Source organism: Parambassis ranga, chromosome 1, assembly GCF_900634625.1.
Source record: "Parambassis ranga chromosome 1, fParRan2.1, whole genome shotgun sequence".
Taxonomy (NCBI): Eukaryota; Metazoa; Chordata; class Actinopteri; family Ambassidae; genus Parambassis; species Parambassis ranga.
In genome coordinates this window covers 20523142-20545534 of record NC_041022.1, presented here as the reverse complement: position 1 = coordinate 20545534, position 22393 = coordinate 20523142, and the positions used below count along the sequence as shown (strand labels likewise).

The 22393-nt window shown below is 42.6% G+C and overlaps 1 protein-coding gene across 10 annotated transcripts in view; it reads right to left on the bottom strand.

The window, feature by feature from the left end:
* The window catches only part of mgat3b (beta-1,4-mannosyl-glycoprotein 4-beta-N-acetylglucosaminyltransferase b), a 53745-nt gene that overhangs the window by 10111 nt on the left and 21241 nt on the right, over nt 1–22393 (bottom strand). For 5 of the 10 annotated variants that reach the window (XM_028418821.1, XM_028418743.1, XM_028418989.1 and 2 more), the window contains exons 2-4: nt 4347–4794; nt 1584–2257; nt 57–339 (exon numbers count right to left, since the gene is read on the bottom strand). In XM_028418821.1, the coding sequence (XP_028274622.1) occupies nt 57–339; nt 1584–2257; nt 4347–4793 (1404 nt within the window). In that variant the 5' untranslated portion in view covers nt 4794. Of the gene's footprint in view, nt 1–56; nt 340–1583; nt 2258–4346; nt 4795–8181; nt 8336–20855; nt 20914–22393 lie in introns of those variants that run through there. The other 5 variants (XM_028418398.1, XM_028418472.1, XM_028418531.1 and 2 more) reach the window with 3 other exon arrangements.

Here is a 22393-nt window from a genome sequence, read left to right as displayed (position 1 = left end):
CTTGTACTTTCTTTAACAGATCAGAGAGAGCTGAAACAGAAGCTGACTGCTGCTACCTTGCGCATGTGGAAGGCAAAAGGTTCTGTCCAGCCATCGAACAGCTTGAGGAAAAGGAGGCCCTCGTGCGCTGGAATTTCATCAGCGTCGTTGATGACGAAGACGTCATCTGATCTCGCCCCTACCACCCTGGATATGCCGTTACGTGTCAAGAAGGTACGCAGGTAGTCGTCTGCGATCCAGCCATCCTGCCGACCCCCCTCTGGGAAGTGGTCAAGGAACACATACAGGATCTTGTGACGTATGTAGTCATACGTACCGTTGAGGAGGAGCCGCAGGAAACTGAGGAATATTAAAATAGCCTTTAGCTGATTCATACATTCAAAGAAATTTCTTAAAATTCTGATGCAGTTTATCTACTGATTCAGGTGGCAATTGGTTTCTGTTCATGGCATAAACCCAAATGTTTTAAATAGGGAATCAATGGGCATGTTTGTACTGATTATATTCACATTTACATGTAATAGGAAAACTGCCTCCAGGTTTTGATCATCTGTCAGTTTTTCAGAAACCCGGATTAAAAGGCATGTCAAACAGGAACAAGCTATTTACGTACATACACATCAGGCCACTCCTGACCCATGCATATTTGCATGAGCATGGAGATAAACCGTTTTACAGAGCTACGTTTGTCACTAATCCAGTTAGGGATGTTCCAGAGGAGGTTTGTTCACTGTTTCATTTCATGCTACAATAGCATATTTTTTCAGTTTTACTCAATAGTTCCATATAAGGAGAAACCTGTTGGTGCTGTTTTCTTAAATTGTCACCTTAGTAACCTAGGAAATGAGGAGTGTTTTCATCATACAGTCATAGGATGCTCAGATGAAGAAAAACACAACCAGGTTACATAAGAGAATGAAAACTGATGGTACCTGAAGAAGACAGAAAAAAATAACATCCATAATCTGCAGGATTCATTTGTAAAAATCACGCCTCTCAGTGCAAAACACCCCGTCTTTTCATGCACTCAACCGAGTGGAACAACAACTCAATTAACCTGTTGATATGCATAGCAAAAGACAGCATTCACTGGATGTAGCGCCTTTCATGCAGTGTCACATCCTATGATTGAACACACCAATCTCTCTCCTCAAGGCTGCACACAGTCAATCATGTCGCTCTTATCATAATCTGCTGTAAAACTGCACTTGATGCATTTCGTGTTGATGCCAAAGGAAGCTAACTGTAATTCAGCAATGCTGATACTCAAGAAGCATGAAGGGTGGCAGCAAGCAACGCTGTAAACAGGAACTAGTCATTGCAGTGGCACGACTTGTCAAGACCAATTATAAAATGAATCATCAGTGAGGTTTTCTTTGGTTATATGTGTATTCTCTTCTCTGTGCAACTAGTCACACTATAGTGTCCTTAATCCAACAATGCTATAGCGTTACAGAATCATCTACTGATGGTCACAGAGCAGCTCAGGGGAGGATTACACAACTCCCTTAAATGCAACCTGACCTCCAGGGCACTGCTTTTATAATCCCCACACATGCACCTGTCCATAAAAACTGTCATACCTCAGAGGGCGCCTCTCTCCATAGGCGGTGAAGTTTGATTCACAAATGAGGAAGAGATCCACGGCCTGGGCGAGCTCATGAAAGCGAGTGTGGAGCAGGTCAAACTCGTGGTTAATATTGATGGCATTGATCACCCTCCGTGGGGTCTCTCTGGGCGTCAGTCGCTCCTTCGTTGGCAGGTTGGAGTGGTACACCATGGTGGGAACGCCGCAATAAGGTCCATGCCAACCCGGCCGACAAACACACTTGACCAGCCGCTTCCCATTTCCCCTGGTCCTGGTTTTGGCCTTTGGAGCTCCAGAGGGCTGCTGCTGGAGCTCCAGAGTTTTCCGTTGCCCAGCAGCCCCAACCCGACCAACTTCTGTGCCTCCGTTAGCCACCGCAACCCCTGATTTTGCAGAGTACTCTTTTGGGGTTGCCACCTCCGTTCCTTGCTTGAAGCAATAGGCTCCAGCTTTGGTGCGGGAAAAGTACGATGTTTTGTCATCCTGTAGCTGGTAAGTGCGAGTATGGAGGTCACCCATGGATTCTATGGGGTCTGGCAGCTTATCCTGGGGGAACACCATCTTGTGCTCATGCTCTTTTCTTTTCAATGGTTCTTCTGGGTGGCCTGGCCCGCCAGGTTTGGCTGGATGGATGGGGTCCTGCGGCTTCAGGGGGTCTTCAGCTCTCTTCTAGGAGAAAATGACAGCAATGAGAAATGGTTATGACAACCTCCTCTGCAAATAAATACCCAGCAACTTTAGTGTGCGTACATTTTTTTTTATTTTTTTTATTTTTTTTTTAGATACTGTATTAATCCCAGAGGGAAATTCTTTACGGCTGCTGCCAAGCAGTGTCATACAATGACTAGCAAGGCGCGCCACAGGCTAGGGTGAAGTGTCTTGCCCAAGAACACACAACAGTGACTAGGGAGGAGTTGGGATCGAACCACCAACCTTCCGGTTACTAGACAACCCTGCTATACCACTGTGCCACTGTTGACCCCAAAAAAATCACGTGGACATCATGAAGGAAGGCGCTGTGGTAATATTTAGAAGACTCTGAGAGCAATGTTAAGGAGTTCTTAGTTAATAACAAGATCAAATGTGGGTGAATGTAAAGCTTACAAGTAAAACATCGGGTTTTAAACAATAATGTCTTTAGAAACACTTCGTGTTGATTGACTTGCAGTAAATCATTACATGAACACAGGCGTCTGATAAGTGATCACAGAGCAGCTTTGTTTGTCTCCAGGGCAACATGAAAATGAATGTGGGAACTTGCTGAAAGCTATAGATTATATGAACAGCGATAAATACAATGGGAGCAGGGAAAGATGAAAAGACTGACTTGGATGAATGAGAGCATGCACAGATACTCTGTCAGTATACAGTGCACATACTGGACAGCACTGTGTATGACTTAGTTTTACACTTATTTATTGCAAAGCATTTTTATATAAGACATTAAGGTATTTACACATTTTCGGAGGTTCTTTTCCTCCTTTGCATAAAGCTCTTTATTAATCACAAAGCTCTCTGTAGAGTATGCGTTTGTGTGTGTGTGTGTGTGTCAACCTGTGCACAACAGAATAAATAACTTCCTGGTTGTTGTGAGGATAGATCTGACAAAGTATGAAAGGTGTTCTTCATTTTGATGAGCAGCACAGAGACTCTCTTAAGAGGAGGAAGATTATCCTTGACACGATAGTGCACAAACAGCTTGTAGGATGTGTGCGTAATGTAATAAAAAAGAGCAATGGTGCCATCCACGGTAAAGGCATTCTGCTTCTCAAGACTGAACGAAGACTGTTCAGAAACTGAGGGCAATGAGAATTATGTATGCGCCTTAACAAAACACTCACAACCAGCAGTGAGTCAAATGATAAATGTTACTGAGAACACCCACACACACACGTTTTTTGGTCTATTGCACATGAAGGGCAAGGATCAGAAAAGATGCAGCAAGGGAGCGTCTCCAAATTATTAGAAGCAAATTAAATCACTTTTTATTTCATAAGAACTAATTTGAGCACATGTTTTAACACTTTTTAATGTACATGACCTGAGCAGAATACAAAATGTTTCTTTTTTAAAACAACAACAACAAAAAACTTCATTAGTGATTTCTGCAAAAAAAAACTCCCAATGTAATGAAACTGTATTTGGTATTTTAGGGTTAGCCCCAAAGCGGCTCCATTTTTAGGTAGAGAGGACTCTTTGTTTAACACTGAGGTAGAGATGTAACTCAGCACCTGACAAAGGAACCGCTTTGGATTTGAAACTTTATAATGTGCAAAATAAAATTAGAGTACAGAGCTTTGCCTCACAGAGGGTTCTGGCTTCTTTTCTGTGTGTTTGTATGTCCTCCTTGTGCTCTGGCTTCCTACCAAAGACATGCCTGTTGGGTAAACTGGCTGTTCTAAATCGGCTGTGAGCGTGAATGGCTGTCTGTGTCTGTGTTAGCCCTGGAGTTGTTTGGTTACCTGTTACTCTGAGGACACAGTGTCAAGGTACAAGGTAAATAGGTATGTCTAATGGATAAAGACATATTAAAAGAGAAAGGTCTTCAACATCGTTGCATACCAGTACAACAACTTTGTAACTTGTATCTTTTAACTCTCAGTTTCCCTGTAGTGTAAAGCCATCTCTATGGAAACAGCACAGTCATGGCTACAAGAGTCCAGTGCTAGAAACACAATTGTCTTTTGTGTGACATAGGATACCTGTAAAGCTGCAAATCATCTCTGACTGTAAACACAGTCACGGTTTATCACCTTACCTCATTCTGTGTGTCTTCCGGCTTATTTTCCACTGGTTTTTCCCACGGATGTGGAGGCGCTGGTTCCTCCCTCTGCCTCACTATTTGCCCTGCATGGCCACCGATTCCAGGACCTCCAACCATGACCCCCCCAATCCCCAGGCCTAACCCTCCCTCTATGCCAACTCCTGCAGGGCCTGCAATGCCTCTGCCTTTTGTGTCAGATTGGCGGAGAACAGGCAGAGGGGGGGCCTCTTCCGGAGAAGCGGGGCTGAGTGGGGTGCTGGCCACACCTTTCTCCCTCCAGAAGAACCCGGTTACCATGATGAAGGACTTGATGTTGGGGTATGGAGCGGAGAGTTCGCGCAGCAGGGAGACGTAATGTAGGGCCTTGTAGTAGTGGAGGAAGGAGATGACGCACAGACCCACCGTGCACAGCAAGAACACCCTGTGCCGCCGCATTTTCATCCTGGAAAGAAAGGAAGGTGGGAATAGTCAGATTGATGTCCCAAAATCACTTCCTTTTTGGAATAAGCTCGTTATTGTTAACTAAAATATATAAAACACAATCCTCCTGAACTACAATGATCCAAACAGCAGAAAGAAAGTGTTAACAAGAGCATGAAGTGTTATTGAGCCAGCACACATGAGCAGCAATATTCCACTTAGTCTGTCCCTTAATTACAAGAAGTAGCAACAGGAGAGTAAACATAGCTGCACTTAAAAAGAAAAAAAAGGATAAAATGCCTTGATAGATACAAAAATAACCTCCTCTCTTTAAACAAGGATAATGTGAGATTGCATATGAGCTGTGGTTCTGTTTGTACAACATAAGCATTGAGCTATTTCAAGTACATTTTCTTTCAGAATTAGATTTACTACAGATAGTCTCAGTTTCAAAGCATTTTGATGACGAGCACTTGTCCTGTCTTTGGATGGGATTTCCTTTTTAGCTACAGGCAGCATGGTTCAGGAACAGGGGCGGCCTGTGCTTACACAGCAAGATTTATTCTTGCATTGAATCCATCTTCAAAAAAAAAAAAAAGTTGGACATCTGAACATATTCCCTACATGCCGGAGGAGTAAAGAACAAAACTGTAAGGTAAGGGGGAAAAAGAGCAAACTCTGCCAGTGACTTCTGAGCAATTCATTCATCATATGAATCTGAAGTAGCTTGTTCAGCTGTACTTAAATAAACACACACACAGCCTACTCAAGATGTTTGTGTCAGAACTGCTAACAAAAATTTACCCAGCACAGGTGGGAGCTGGCAGTATAGCTGACACATGGGGGCAGAATGAAAAAAAAAACTGTTAAAAGAAAAAGATGAAAAAGTTTGACATTCAGCTTTACTCTAAAATGTATTATTTTACGTGACATGTTGATGAAGATTCTCAGTCATCCAGGTCATCATACGTAGAGAAGATTGAAGCAAGGCGTCTGGACTTGAAGAGTTTTCTTGAAGACGTTTCGCTGCTCATCCAAGCAGCTTCATCAGTTCTAACTGTTTGGTGGGGAAACATGGTTTATATGTGGTTACAGACCTCAGTGGGTGGGTCTGGGTAAAACTTAAAAACATAAAAACTAAAATAATAAAAAATAATATAATAAAAAAATAATAAACAATAGCACTAAATGTTTCCATACTTACCTGTGATGTTCTGGCTGACTGGGCCAGGTGAGTCTAAGGACTGGCTAATGAATATGAAACTGCCGGAGGGGGACTGATTGACAGCCCTTTGTTCTTACTGTGAGTATGTGCAAACTTCCTGGGAATGGATGGAATCACTGCATTGTATGTGGTAGAAAGATGATGTCTGAGGCCACCACCTCTGTTAAGGGAAGGTTTTTCCAGCTTAACATAGATGGCTTCCTTAACTCCTCTTTCATACCACCTTTCCTCCCTGTCTAACATGTGAACGTTGTTGTCCTCAAAGGAGTGTCCTTTGTCTTTGAGGTGGAGGTGAACAGCTGAGTCTTGTCCTGAGGAGGTGGCTCTCCTGTGCTGAGCCATTCTTCTGTGGAGTGGTTGTTTAGTTTCTCCAATGTACAGATCAGAGCATTCCTCACTATGTTAAGCTGGAAAAACCTTCCCTTAACAGAGGTGGTGGCCTCAGACATCATCTTTCTACCACATACAATGCAGTGATTCCATCCATTCCCAGGAAGTTTGCACATACTCACAGCAAGAACAAAGGGCTGTCAATCAGTCCCCCTCCGGCAGCTTCATAGTCGTTAGACACACCTGGCCCAGTCAGCCAGAGCATCACAGGTAAGTATGGAAACATTTAGTGCTATTGTTTTTAAGTTTGACCCAGACCCACCCACTGAGGTCTGTAACCACATATAAACCATGTTTCCCCACCAAACAGTTAGAACTGATGAAGCTGCTTGGATGAGCAGCGAAACGTCTTCAAGAAAACTTCTCTACATTATTTTACGTGTCAGGTTTAATTATATTAACAAAAATTGATGAAAAAGACGGACTGCCAAGTACCTGCACCTTTATCCCAAACTACTACTGAGACATATTGTGACAACAGGCTGTCATACATAAACATGAAATTGATTAATCTGTAGGAAAAATTAGAAATTAGATGTCATAGCATCTACAACATGTAAAGACAGTAAATACACTAAGAGCACACACACACACACACACACACACACACACACATATGTACGTAGATACTGTTACATTTCCTGGTTAGTCCAGGGGATGGGGGGAAACAACAATGTTACCCAGGCATGAGGACGAGACAGGAGGCGAAACAGTGACTGTTAATGATATAAGAAAATAAAGAACGAAACAACAGAAGCTAACACAGAGGCGAAACACAAACGATCAGCACTGATCATCATGCTTTCTTCTTCAGAAGGAACCCGGATGAGGAAGTGGGCCACTGTAAGTGACACGTCTGTCTTTTGCCTCTGTGTTAGCTTTTGTTGTCCCCTGGACTAACGGGGGAACGTAACAATACATAGTTATTGTAACAATTTGATTGCTTAGGATTTCTAGAGAGTTTGGAAAAAGAGGAAAATGTGGGTGCTGGATAATCAAGTTCCAGACTTTTATCCAAGAGAAGAAAACTCATCACATCGTCTTAGCTCAGTTTAGAAAAAGAAGTTCAGAGTTAACATGTTAAAAAAACCCCATTTAATGAAAACACAGTGTGGAATTACTGCATCTTCAAAATAAGATGCTCTGCTGCAAAGAAGAGGTGGGAGTATGAGTCAAAGGTAAAGAGGAGATGAGCCGCTGATGTTCAGTGTATTACTAAAACACCACCACATCACCCACGGCCGCATCCTGTCCTTGGCTCTCCTTCAATCGCTGACTTATTTTGTCTTATCTCTTAAGTATTTTTCACTCCTCCCTTAAGTGTTTCCCACACAGCTCACCATGGAACACAAAGAGCAGTGAAGGGAGGAGCCACCGCCCTTTATTTCAATTTAGTCTAAACCTACATCACATATTGTCCTATTAGTTACCAGCCATGTTTAACCAATCATCTACTGCTTTAATGGGATGAGTTAGAACAGCAGAACTTAGAATCAGAGACACACATAAGCAGAAACATGACTACTGTTCCACCCCTGTGCCTGTCACAAAACAAGAGGCTGTGTAACAGGAGCTTCAGATTCCTGCTGCCTCTGCTGCACAGGGCCTGTGTTTACTGAAGATACATGAAGTTTAGGTGCAAGATGAATAACAACAAACTGAAGTCACTAACCAGCAGCTATTTGAAGAAAACAGAGCAATTCCAGAAAAAGGCCAGAAACTAAATTGCCAAACTGATTAGGCCCATCACCAGCCCACACAGCCCATCACCAGTTCATATACAAAGGCACTTACAAACACAGTAACCGGAGGCATCGTGTTGGTGCTTTCTGCAGAGTCAGGGATACCCTGGTACCTTTAAGCCAAGACATGACTGCAGAAATTACTCCAACGTGCTCATGCCAGCAGTCGTAGCCGGTCTACTGCTGCAACCGTCCGACGGTGCTCCCTGTCAGACAATGCATAAGGAAGAGTCAGCACTAGACGAGCTCAGAATACATACATCTTGAAAAACCTGTTAATAGAACTGACAGAACAGGTGCCAAATTCTTACTTAATCATATGCAAATGTTATGGAAAGAAACATCAATCAGACCAGATTCCGATTCTGACTGATATTAGACAGCTTAAGAGAAACATTGTTGATCTGTTTTAAATTTGAAGTCTTCTCTCTCATGACTCTCATGTGGGAATTCTTTAACAAGTTTCATTGCTGCTTATGCTAAACCTTTAGAGAGTTTAGAAAAGCCCCAACCACCAGCTGAGGAACGAGTCCAAACATTTGGTTTGGAAGCTGATCCAAGTGATAAACAAGCACAGAGGGAGAGTCTACGTGCTGGAAGGAGGAATTCTCCTCTTAACCACTTCTAATTGAATGTGCATGCTTATGTTGTGTGTGTGTGTGTGAGTGCTGTCACTGCTGACCTGTTGAGCTTGGTTGAACATGGAATTTTTGTGACAGCGAGGATCTCTTTGTTGTCAGTGGGTGGAGGAGGAAGAGGAGGAGGAAACTGTCATTGTGTAGGCTCAGCTATTATTTTTCACACTATATGTTGCACTAAACATTTATTATGTAATTGTTTCATTTAGTGTCTTGAAAGGGAATCAGACACAATAATTAGCTTATTATTTGCAGTTTCTTCACACCTCTCTCTGTGGCTGAAAGTGTCTTTGAAGCTGCCAAAAAAGGGCCACACTTCCTCTTGCAGTGAGAAACTTATGTGGGCATTAAAATGCTGTGAAAATTACAAGGACCAAGAGCACCTTTTAAATGTATATTTCCACTAAATTATGAAGATGATACGCACCCTGATACACACAAGCACGCCTGTGTAAACTCAAAACAGAACAGAGATTCAATACATACTGCAGCCTTCAACCCAACAACACTAAAAGCTTGTGAGGATACACAAACATTTACACACACAAACATGGGCCGACATACTCGGAGACACACAATCTCACACTCAGTGGTCTGCAGCTGTAAAAATGTGATGGCGTCAGCTAAACTGCTTCATAGGTGGAGTGATAAACGATGCACTGACTCTCCAAAGTGCTTAAAGGCCTTCCTTTTATAAGAACTCAAGGCAGTAAAGCTCTTCTATGTGTTTGTGTGCGCGTGTATGTGTGTGTGTGCACACTGCTCAATGAGTTGTGCGCCACCTCATCTTAAGCCACTAAAAATCTGACAAACATCTTTCCACATGGGACAGGCTTTGGTATTGTCTCATCTGGGCTTAACCAGAAGCACACACAACAAACACACAGTCACTGACCGGTCTGTTGGCCTCACCTAACAAGCACCCAGGGGGGTATCCAAACAAAACAAAGCACCCTGGGTGATGCAGTTAGTCAGGACAACTTCCGTGCAGACGATCAGAAGCTCAGGCCAAACAAAGTGTCCTTAGTTACAGCTCGGAACTTTTCCAACAGACAGAAGAAACAAACTGCACTGCGCTGCAAGTGTCACACTTAAATGACTGTGTGTGTCTGTGTTCAGGTTGTGGTTGCCACTTTTTGTGTGCAGGTGACAGGAGTTATTTTGGGAATCCATTGTCTCAAAAGGTTTCGCTATCAAAAAAAACCAACAAAAAACGAGTATCAGTTTCATGTGGTAGGATGGGCATCGATGCACGGACACAAAAGTGACGACGCATTCACACCCATGGCCTGTAATTGTATATCCCTTTACAAGCTGAAGGTCAGAAATATAATAGCGTGCTCTGTAATTGAAAACTGATGGCACATTCGGTGTCAAGTTGCAGCAATGAGGCCACAGTTTAATGTCTTCCACCTTGATCTCAGGGCAGCAGAAATAAACTCCAATAAATCGATCTCTGATGTCCAAGCAGAGACGCATTAGAGAGAAACATTACCCCACGATAAATACTTTAGTAAACACCTGTGTTTCTCAGTCCTCCATTACTGAGAGGAGGAAAAAAGGCCAAGGGTGAGAAATCTTATCTGAAATATCGAGCACCACGTCGGCAAGCAACTTCCTCCTAAAGATGTATGAGTTTCGAAATGAAACATTTCAGCCATAAAGTTTGACTGGTTTGATCCTTCCAATGCCAGAGTATGAGTGAATTCATCAGTGTGCACAGCTGACCACAGTTTCCCCTTTTTTGTTCCTGCTTTTAATGTGTTCTCAGCTGTGTGGTAGGAGGTTGTGTGAAACGTTACCCAGGACATCCTCATAATTCTTGACTCAATACTCAATGGTTGCAAAAACGTTCATTTTTTCCCACCAACCAGAGTTTAGCTAAATCAAGCTTATGCTAACAAAGCCTGAAATATTACACAACAACGTGATACATTCAGACAAACAGGAAATGTCAGTTACATTGATTAACAGCAGTTAATATCAGTGGTGCAGCGGGATCACATCTAAGATTTGGATTGATAATTGATGTTTTTCATGTTAAGGACTGACCCTGTGACAGGAGATTATTTTTTTACTTTTAAGAAACCAGGGCTATGCCCCAAATTACCACTATAAGGTCCACTAGATAGTCCAGCTATGCCTCCAGCTGAGGGCATGCTCCCATGGACTCCATGGACAAAGCATCCAAACATGGCGGCACATTTTAAGTCTTCTATGTTGTGTATATGCCGTGGCCTCTCTAGGCCTGAGTGCATAATGTGTCCCAAGCATCCATCCCACCATCATTCATCTGATAAAACAGATGGTCCTCTCCGGTGCACACTGACCACACGCACTGTGTAATGGCTTTCATTTGGCATGAAGCATTTTCCTGCAGTTTATGCCAGTAACTGTGATCCATATCTTAATAGTGTGGGCTGTATTATAGGTGCTGCTGCACGCTCCTCATGCTACACCACACCACAGCATGTACTATTATACCAACAGTATAATAGTAGCTGATTTATGACACTATATATAAATATGACAAAGGAAATGATTTGACCATTTTTAAGAACATCAGTATCAGTTAAAGCTGTGAGTGTTGAACATATGTGACCAATCCCACATGAAGAGATATATCAGAGATATAGGTTTAGCTTCTTCCCTCTTCCTTACTTGGTTGGCTGCTTTTGAATTCTCCTGCTTTGTGGTGGTAGATGTGGGAACTCCTTCTGTCACTTCACTAGAAATAGTAACATGTCCCTTGTTTTCCCTCCAACATCAGTGTCAGAGACCGTTTCCTCTGGTTGCTGAATACAGCATTTCTTGTCCTGTCTCTTCTTCTCTGAACTCACGGGTCATTGCTTTGGTGAGTCAGATGTCAGAAGAAAGCCAGCGTGCTAAGTGAGTTTCAATAATGCATGCATGGTGAGGACCTTAGAAAGTGTGTGTGTAAAACTGTGCATGGTGGGATACAACTGGGGTTTAGGTGTACATGAATGTTGGAAAGTGAAGGGCTGGTGGAGCTGCAGTGTGAATGTGTGCTGTCTCTAAGAGACTTAGTGCGTGCAAGGAATACTGTTTCAGTGTAGTAGGTGCGATTTAGTGTGTGTGTGTGTGTCTGAGAGAGAAAGAGAGTGCACAGATTGAGGTGAGAGGATTGGAAAAGCCGGTGGAGTGCCTCCTTTCCTCAAACCTCATTTATAATTCAGCACTGTAGCGGCCCATGAGGTCTTTCTCTCGTCTCCCCGCCCCTCCTGTTTGCTCTCTGTACCAAAGGTGAAGACAAGTGTTCCGAGGTACATCTCACAGTCTCTCCCCATCTATCTACCCCATCTACCACTCCGTCTCCAGAGGCCAAGCAACTATGAGCGAATGAGTCAATTTCACTGAGTGGACTCATTCTAAATTTGCAGAATCCACATGCCACCTTTACCTCCATTGCTTTTGACTAAACACCGAAGGGTATTTCTGCATTTACTTTGTTGAAGAGGTTGGCTCAGATGAAAACTCGTGAGCAAGCACCACAAACCTCCTGCAGATTCCCCCAAAAACTTACGATACTTCACTACTTTCACAACAATTAAAGAGGGATTTTTACTGGTTAAGCAAGACGATGATGGAATTTTGAAGAAGAACTTCCCATAATGCAATTCAATAATTTCCTGTGTTAGTCCTTGCTGTTGCTTTGTCTCTGCAGTACACCTACCTCCTATAGAGAAAGTGCCTCTTATGCTGGCACACTCTTCCTTCGCTCCCTCCCCAGTCACACTGCTTCCTTTTAAAGGCTACGCATTTCCCCTATTGTTCCTAGCACATCAAAACACACAAAGTCTGCTTCCCTCTCTTTGGCACCACCAGTGGCTATGTGCTGTAACTGCAGCTGTGTTTTTGAACCTCACACGTTTATAATGATGCCAACTAGGTGACAGTTGAATGTTGGCTATGGGAGAACAATAACTGTGGGACGTGTCATTGGAGGTCTCCACAGACACTCAGATTCTAACACTGTATATTTAATATGATTTTATTAGTGGATCATGGATCAACATACATTTGTTTAATGAAAAATGTGAGATTTAAATGACGTTCTCTCCATTAAGATCATAATATTTTACTTAAAGCTATAGTGTGAGCTCCAAATATCAATCAGTCAACTAGCTAACACAAAACCTCAGTAATTAGGAATAATGTTTATCAAAACAGGAGTGCTTTTGAAATTGAAACAGATTTCCCATTATTCACTGGTCCAGCATTATCGCCTCATATGAGTAGCCTCATACCACACATCATGCATATTTTAGGAAGCTGGCTGTGATTGAAAAGCCAAATAAGTGAAAGAAACTGCCTTCTACTGATCAAAGCAAGTTTTGTACCATGCACATATTTTTCATATTATTATTTATTAGTCCTTTTCAGCCCTACCCTGCATTCAGTCTTCCTCAGAGACACTTAATGCTGACCCCGGATCAGCCGCCTTTGTCTCCAGACTGTTGACTTGAACATCAAATTAAGAAGGTAAGCCAATTACACATTTGTGGCCTACGGGAAATCTCCTCAGCTATGGTGTCAACGTTGATCTTCCCAATTTCCCCACAATCCTCCACACTGTCATCCATCACTGTGCAGCTCCACTAATGAACACTGCTCTCTTAAAAACCCATTTTCACTGCAGTGATTCACTCCTTTACTCATTTTGCAGCACCCATTCTGCTCTTTTTTTGCCACGCCCACTCACTTCTAACTCTATTAAAAGCTAAAAGGCCAACTGCTACATCTCAGGCTAGTGTTAGCTCGTTAACGCTCTGCATCGTGATGGTATGGCGGACCGAGCTGACTCACGCCACCCCTTTTTGTATAGCATCGCTGGTAATAACAGGGCTCAGTGGCTCATCTTGTCAGTAAACAAAGATGCTTTCCTTGTAGCAACACTTTCCCCAGGTGTGTCATTATTTCCAAGACAGGATGAAAACACCAATTCTCAGTCAGTTTTTTCCACTTCTTTCCCACCTTCCCATCCTCCTCCTCCTCTTCCTCTCAGATGTCTGCCGAACTGAGAATTGTTTGCTGCAAGGAGTGCTGCTTCTGTTTGTGCTTGACATAGTGAAGTCATTAGCTTTGTTTGTGTGTGTGTGTAAGAGTATGAGACCAAGTCACAGGGGTGATAGCGGTCTCTGCAGTGGAATCCATGTGGGTATGATCTCTACCTCCTGAACATGCCTCATTGTCTCTATCTGTGTGGGAGCAAAAAGGAAATGGCAGCAGACACAGGAGGGTTTTTCACTTGATTCTCTCAGCCTGCTTGTTTACCCATGTGAATACACATCTCAGCGCCAGACAGCCTTTGTGAAAAGCGCACCTGCTCATACATCTTTTCATCTTGTTTTTTTGCTGCCACCTTCAATCTGCTACAACCACTCAAGTTTAAAGCAGGCGGACATGCATTTTTACAAGATCCGACAGCTGGCTAAAAATCCGGTCAATCTGCAAGGTCGAGACATCAGCCTACTCCAACACATCGACACTCCAATCAAAACTGCTTCCTTGTAAAGTGAGCCACATATGACATGGAGGCGTAGACACACAGGCATGGGATTAACTAAAGTAGGTCAACACCCAAAAAACACTAGCCTGGTGGATTCACTGACACACTCCTATTGTCTGTGTGGCTACATTGTTATTACGGAAACAGGAAGATGGGAGCCATTAGAAAGGTTCCATTTTGGCCTTGCTTAAGCCTTATGGTCTTTGCATTAGTCCACGGTCCAGGCAGTAAATGCTGAATGCACAGAATCAGACCTCATGGAGCCAGAGAATAGCACCATTGTGTCCAGTATTGTACTTCTGTCTTTTGCATAGTAGTCAGTCGACAGCCGTACATTGAAGCTTCACAGCGGTTTGGATTTTATTTGGGTGCAGATAATGTGCTCTGCAGCAGCAGCTCTGCACTGAGGAGCATGCAGGACACCCTGAGTCAGGTGTTACACCTGAAAGCAGCTCAATCAGCCAGGACACCTATCCTCTTAATCAGAGAAACAGAGAGGGGGTGACTAGAGAGGGGAATGTGAACACTGAAAAACAAACAGAGGGGAGAAAAAAGAGGGGCAGCTTAAAGAAGTGGAGGGTTAGTGCATACAGTGGTACACCAGGAAGGAAGCTGTGTGGATTCAGATGTGAGAGAGGGGAGGAAAAAGGGAGGTAGAGACAGAAATAGAGACAGAGACATGTGAGGGAGGAATGCTGACTAGAGAAAGAGCCAGAAGCTGTGTGTGATGGAGATCACAGTGTGATGCAGATGGACGCACGGCGGCAAATCCAACAGAATGAGAGTAAACTTAATTAACACAAAATGTACTAAACAGATTCATAACAACAGTTTAGATAAGGCACCAACAAAGATTTACAATACTATGACAGCCAATGATAACAACATGCAGACTGACTGATGCCAATGACAATATTTAGAACTTAATATTAGTTTGTACTTAAGTGGCTTGCCTCATTGTGTGTCATGTACTCCACAGCAAAATCTGTCCACTTCATCCAAAGTCTCGGTGCTGATCTGGCTGCTAGCTTGCTTTATTGTAATTTACTTCGCCAATGCTTTCTCCACACAGTGTAGCTAACACAGCTAGTTGCATAAACTCAGTTCTGAACTGATGAACTGATCAGAGTGCAGGGGAGTGACGTCTTCAGAAAAAGCTGAGTATGGTTGCCACATTTTAAACTCTTGGACGTAAGAAGACCTGGATGAATGAAGGTATAATACTACATGATTGTATCTACTATCGTCTGTAGAAGCAGATGCTACAAAGCTATAAAGCGAGAATGAGGATTTCTGTCAGCTGTGTGTTCATGAGAGAGCTGAGAGCTGGGGTAAAAGGCCTACTCGTCCAGGCTCATCTGCTCCTCACTTACTGAGAGGACAACCAGTTGAAAGCCTGAAAAGTACTCGGTGCACACTACCAGTCCCTCCAGTGCCCTCAGATGAGCTCTCAGACAAAGCATTTACAAGATGGATGACTATCATTAGTGTGAGAAACATACTGTATGTAGAGGGTAGGTATAATAATCCTCTATTACTACCGTCCATCAGATAATACAGCAGTGTACTGATTCATTGTTTCATTCATTTCATCTTAGGGATTTGTTTTTTTTATGTCTTAAGGCAAACGAAAGAGCTTCAGTTTGTTTGGGATAACCAGAAACAACATGGACTCCAACAGCAGCCAACATGGGATGAACACCCAACTGGCATCAGCATTAAAGCAAACCTAGCACACAAGAATGAAAGCTTAAGCAAAAACCACCAACAGTGTGCAGAGGTGTCTCTTTTTTGTAGTTACCAAACATCCTCCAGATGTCAATGGTACTCCTTCACTGTGCATTGCTGCTATTTCTGTTGATCAATGCCAATCAATCATCAGCTTTCAGTGTGTGTACTAAAAATGACAAGGTCAGATAAAGGCTTGGAATAAAGCAGGTCTGCTCGTATTTTTCAGTCAAATTTACAAAGCGCTTATTGCCTTCTGCATGTGTTTTTTTAACATTCAGTGCGGGTCAGAGTTGATGTGCCACATGCATCTTTTAAATCTGCCAGCAGCAGTGGAACTGAATGTGCCCTTTTAGAAACTGACACCACAATGACACCAAAAAACATGCTCTTCCCAGGCGCTATTTTATCAGTGCCTCGTGGCCTTAGCTCCACCCAAGGTGATTATGAGGGGTTTGAAGAAATAACAAACAAGTCGGAGTGTTTTTATTGCCCCTGAGGGCTGCAGCCAGACCGTTCTGTAGCGCTGACACAGCACTGTGGAGATAGGTCTGGTCTAGTTATGACAGAATTAATATGGAGCCTCGTGAGTTCCTCCTTGGACTGCAGTCAAGTTGGAAATGCTAGTCTAAACATACTGGATCTGGACTTCATTGTGAGATAGAGGAAGAGGAAAAATCTGCCAAAAGTGATAAAGCTAGTGAAGGGGCCAGAAGTCAACTATGTAAAGCAATAATGGGTTTTTTTATCTTATACATGCCATTACAGCTCTATCAAAGTGTTTAACAGCTGGAAACTTGAAATGCGCTCGGTTTTATTCAAGGTAAAATGAAAAAGTTTGTCCTTTGAGACAGCTTTTCTAGAAATGATCAGCTCTTTTCCCCTTTCTGTTTCTGCTTAGCACCTGTAATTAAGTCCCAGATTTCTTTGAAAGTGTTCCAGTTGTTGTAAGAAACTCTGAAACCTCACATAAAGATTTTGTGAAAGTTGCCAGAAGCTGCTAATTAATATTCATCTACACAATCTTAATGTTTCTTGGTATCTTCCTTTGTAATTGTGACTTTTTGCAGTCCTTGTATGTTGGATACTCATGTATGAGATACATGTTGCTTCAAATTGAAATGTGTTAAGATATTTAGCTGCTAGCTGCTGCTTTCATACTGTACAGGCTGTAACTGGCCAGCTGACTCCAAGAACCATTTGTTGACTCATACCACAACTACGCACCTCACCTCAAACAACCCCCCGAAAAACACATTCAAACCTGCAGAACTTACACACACACACACACACACTCTGACAAAAACGTCCTCTGTTTCCTGCCCCTCACGCTGCCCACAGCTCTTTTCCCTGTCTGAGAGAGACTTTTTTAAGCAGCGTGACAGATTGATCAGCAGTTGCTCTTGCACGTGTGAGAACGACAGCTTCCGATCAAGTTTGTGCGTTGTGCAGACTTGTAACAAGCCCGCTGCCAACTGCGATCACAAGCCCTGTCTGTGCACTCCGCAGGGCTCGCTTATCGGCTACAGGGACAGTTCAGGAAGTGCTGTGCATGCTGGGAATTCAGAGCCTTTTTGGTTCTGACTGTGTGTATTTGAGTAAAAGAGTCTTGTATTCCCCCTTTTGTAGCACAAGTGAATACATGTCTGTTAAAAGACTCTTTGTGTGTTGCTGTTATCACAGAAACACTAAGTTTTCACACCACACCCTCTCTCAGGTCCAGACTTGACATTTAGGAAGTTAATTTTAGGAACAGAAAAATGCAGGCACAGCAAAGGCCTGAGTTAAATAAAGTTACACAGCCACCACAATAAAAGCACCAGGAAATATATGCTTTCTTTTTTTCATTATCCATGACTGCCCTGTGGATTCAAATCTTCCTTTAACCTCTCTGTGACCCCTCTGAGAATTAAGAGGATCATTTTAAAAGAAAACTTCATTTTGTCTTGAGTCCAACAGCACAATGAGCCCGTCTGCTCAGTTCGTCATTGTGTCTGCTGACCTAATTCGAGTGAAGTGAACTTCCTGAATGATTTTAATCAGGTTTTGTTCTGTGAAGATGTGAACTACAGGAGGAAACCCTGATAATGAGACTGTAAATACACTGTTTAGAAACATGCTGGCATTTTGGTGGAGATATTAGCGAGCAGAATATCTTTAACATGGTGCAACTGAAAATTACAATTTTGATGATGCTGTGCTTCCTGCTGCTTTGTGTGTGTTTTTTTGGGATTCACAGTAGAACTTCAGTGGTTTATCGCTGGGTAGGACCAGTGTGGGCGGGGAGTTATTTAATTGCAACGCTGCACAGGAAAAAATAATAATAATAACGCTGCTGTCCTTGACCTTAGTGTTGTTATATAATGACCAAATGGCTGCACAGACAGGCGGTATGACAAGAGGGGGAAGGATAATTACTGTAACTGAAGAGAGCAATGCACAATTCCAGACCGAATAATCCACTGAAAGCATTAAAGGTACATTTTGTGTACTGTTTATTTCAGTCATGAATAATGAGGAAGAAGAAGGCACGAGGCATGTAAAAGAGAAAGAGGAAGTATATGTGCATAAACACTGATAATTAGTAAGATCAATCAGCCTTCTGCAGGCAGTACTACACACCTCCAGACCAGAGCGGCTCCATTACTCTCTTGGCTGCCAGAGAGGTCACGGCGGCTACAGTTCGACACCAGTCACTGTCAGAATCAGAGCTCCTTCAGTCTGAGATAGTGGCATTACAGCGATAAGAGCACTGAAGGGGAGAGGAAGACACAGACTGACTAATGCATGTTTTAAGTTCTCCAGCAGCCGGCTCACAGACTGCAGTCTGGAAATGCCTCAATTAGAGTATCAGGGAAGGCTTTCTCTCCTCCTCTATTGCCGACCTCCGGCCATTTCTCATGTCACACGTTACAAGAAAGTATGTTCTCTCTTATAGGAGGTTTCTCTTGAAACCACAATTTAAATCTAATGAATCTTTTCCTGATGTTAACGTCATGTAACACTAGCATATATTTGAAGCTGTTAGGTAGACTGAAGCCCAGCTTGAATCCTGCAGGTGTAGAACCTGTCTCTAGAAGGGGTCCGTCTTGTTTCTGTCCTTGATTTTACGTCAGCTTTCTTAAATTTCCTCTGCACATGAACATCTGTTCATTGTTGCAACACTGCTACAGCGTAGAAATAATCCAATAAACCGCAGTCACAGTCTCAATTTTACCAGGCCTCAGTTATAAAGGGTGAAGGCCAGTGTCAGTTAGACTTCATCTGACTGGTCACCTCTCTGCTCTCCAATGGCTCACTCAATCAACAGGATTGACAGGTGTCAGTGATGTAACGTTCATATGTTCATCAAACATACAAATTGTACCTTATAATATAAAGACATATTGGCGCAGCTTTAAAAAGCAAAAAGTGCAATGAAAAGCAGTTTCTATGTTACATTACAACCAGTTGGACTGAACAGGTTTCATTTGAACTACTATCAATAAAAATGTTTTTAATAAAAACAGTACACACCCTGCAATGGCCTCATGTGAGGATCCTGTCCAGCTCCAGTGTATTTAAATACAAGCAGAATTCTCACCAGACAGCTTCATAACCTCAAATCTGAACTGCATGGTCAGTTAACACTACAGATGCTGAGAACAGCCTTGGTTTCGTCACATTAAAAAGACCTTTTGAGTGTGAATGTTTAAATCATGTTGGTGTTTGGACGATTTGTCATCAGCTGCTGAACAAACGTTCATTCGATCGCTGCAGCTCTACATTCGGCTCATGTTTCCCTGCCAGTGGTGTCCACCTCAAGCCCAGCTAACCGACCGGCATCTCAAGTGCTCTTATCTTTGCCGACCCCTTCTTCTCTTGCGACAGCACAAGCCCCACCAGCACTCTGGAAAGGTCAGGAATGTAGAGGAGAAAAGAAAACGGGAGGAAAAAAAAAAACTAGAAGGAAAATGTCAGGCACCCTGAGCCTCTTGTCAGCAGGATGTGTGGTAGAGAGAGAGAGGAGGTGGACATACTAGCATGTCCGACCCCTGTGAGAGCTTGGTAAATAACCCTGGGCTGTTTGCTGTGCTCCTTCACCAGCTAGCGACTCATGCTAATCTTTACACAGGAGTGCACATACACAAATAACACCTATTGTCAGTATGTTTCAATCTTCCCCTAGCTGACACCTCATTGTCATTCTCTTTCTCTCCTCCCGTCTCTCCAACTGTCTTTTTCTCTCTCTGTCTCCATCCTTGTAACTGCTTCAGGCTTTCAAAACCAGAAAATAAGATTCTACCATTTTTTATTTTTTGCCTCCCTTGTCATCTCCAGCCTACAAAGAAAGAAAGGGGGGGAGTTTTGCAGACATTTCAAAGGTCTCACTGCTGCATGAATTCAGACTGCTTTCTGCATACAGCAGTCAAAGCTTCCGAGCTCCTTACAGAGCATACAGCACACAGATATTATTACTGATACCTCCTGACAATGAGGTATAATCGCTACTAAAACATGTTGTCTGTATTAACACAATGATGTTTAATAATGATCTGATGAAGATTACATTCATACAGCCCAGTGCTGGATAGGACACAAAGCTGCAGATAAAGTTCTATCAAACTCAGTTCCTATTTTATTACACTTCCACCTGTAACTCATGTAAACCTGGAAACAACAAGGCTAATGATCAGAAAATATAGCTTCTATCAGATATCAATAAAATGCATGCACTGGTTCAGATGGATGGAAACAGCCCGACATGTATATGTTTACACTCCAGGCTGTTAAAAAGTGCCATGCACTCTAACCTAAAGCTTTCTCAGAGTTAGCTGAGAAAACACTTACCGAAAAATCTGATTAGGAGCTCCACCACAACATCTTCATCAGCAGATGCCGCTTTCACAGCTGTCAAGAGCTACTTCAAAGACAACTATTATTCATTAACATGAGAGCTCACAGGTCAGGGAGACGAAACTGAGCCACACACAGATGCAGGCAGAAGTCAATCTTTAAACCACCATAGGCAAAGTAAATGAATTTTGAACATCTGTGTTTCCATGACAACTGGACAGACTTCATTTGCTGATGTAGTGCTATGAATGTGATGGTAAGAACTAAAGTGACTAACTTTACACTTAGGTGACATTACCCTATCATTAAAAAAATCAATTAAAAGAATTAATTTTTTTCTGTTACATTACTTATGAACTTCATTTTTATAAGAAGTGTGTGGCAGATCAATTGCTGCTGCTACTTTTGTTTTGATTCTCCATATTAAACTGGAGCAGATGGGTCGCAGCTGACTGAATAAAACCTCACACTCACACAAAGTGAGCCCTATACTGCAGCACTGAAACTGTAGCTTGACCATCTAATATTTATTTACTCTACAGGGAACTGAGTGAGGAATGACAACTTCCTGTAATATAATCTTGTGACTATTGACATAATTCATTTCTTGGTATTGTTTTATATCTTGTGACTGTACACAAAGTACACACGTTTCACTGCAGCTAAATATCCTGATGAGTGTAGCAGGGAAATCAGCTCTTGAAACCAAATGTTCATGTGACCACATGACTTAAGAGATGAAAAGCACCTTTACCTCTGCGTGAACTTCATTAGAAGGCAAACACAACACTACAGGCCAAATGCAGCTCCACAGCATGAAAATGCTCCGTTGTTTTTTGGTCTAATGGTCCACAACATATAACAGTTAACACATACAGCCAGCCCTGGTCAGGCAGATTGCATTAACCCATATTAACCCATAATTTTTACCAAAGAGGAAGACAGACAAGTGAAGAACAAGCTACAAGCTTCCCCATTCTAGCTACATAAACACTTCAAACTTAAAAATTTCAACCACCATTCAAAAACCATTGTGGACAGCCGGTAAAAAGTTTCTGTAAACAGCAATAAGTAGCAGAGGCAACACAATCTGCACATTGCACAACATGCACACTTTTTTTAAAGTCCCATGAGCAAGTCTCCCACAGGGAGAGACATGGTGACCTCTTTCTAATGAATACCTGCTACCTTTTTGTTGAGCTATTTATAGGTCCTAGTTAACGCACAGAGGATGTCACATGGACCGAAACCTGATGGAGTGAAGACAAACGTGGGATTTTTCTCTCCCAAAATTGAAAAAAAAATTAGCAAATGAGCACCTGCCCCATCAAGCCTCTGTCTTTGGCTGTCTCTGGAGAGAGAGATGTGAGAGGAGGCAGAGGCGACTGGCAGCTCATTATACTCTGCAGACAACCTGTTAATGATGCGGGTGGTGGGTGAGTGTGACACTCAGCTATAGCACCTTACCCCTGCTAATAGATGGTGAGGGTTGACTGAAGATGCAAACACGAGCACACACCTGCAAATAAAGT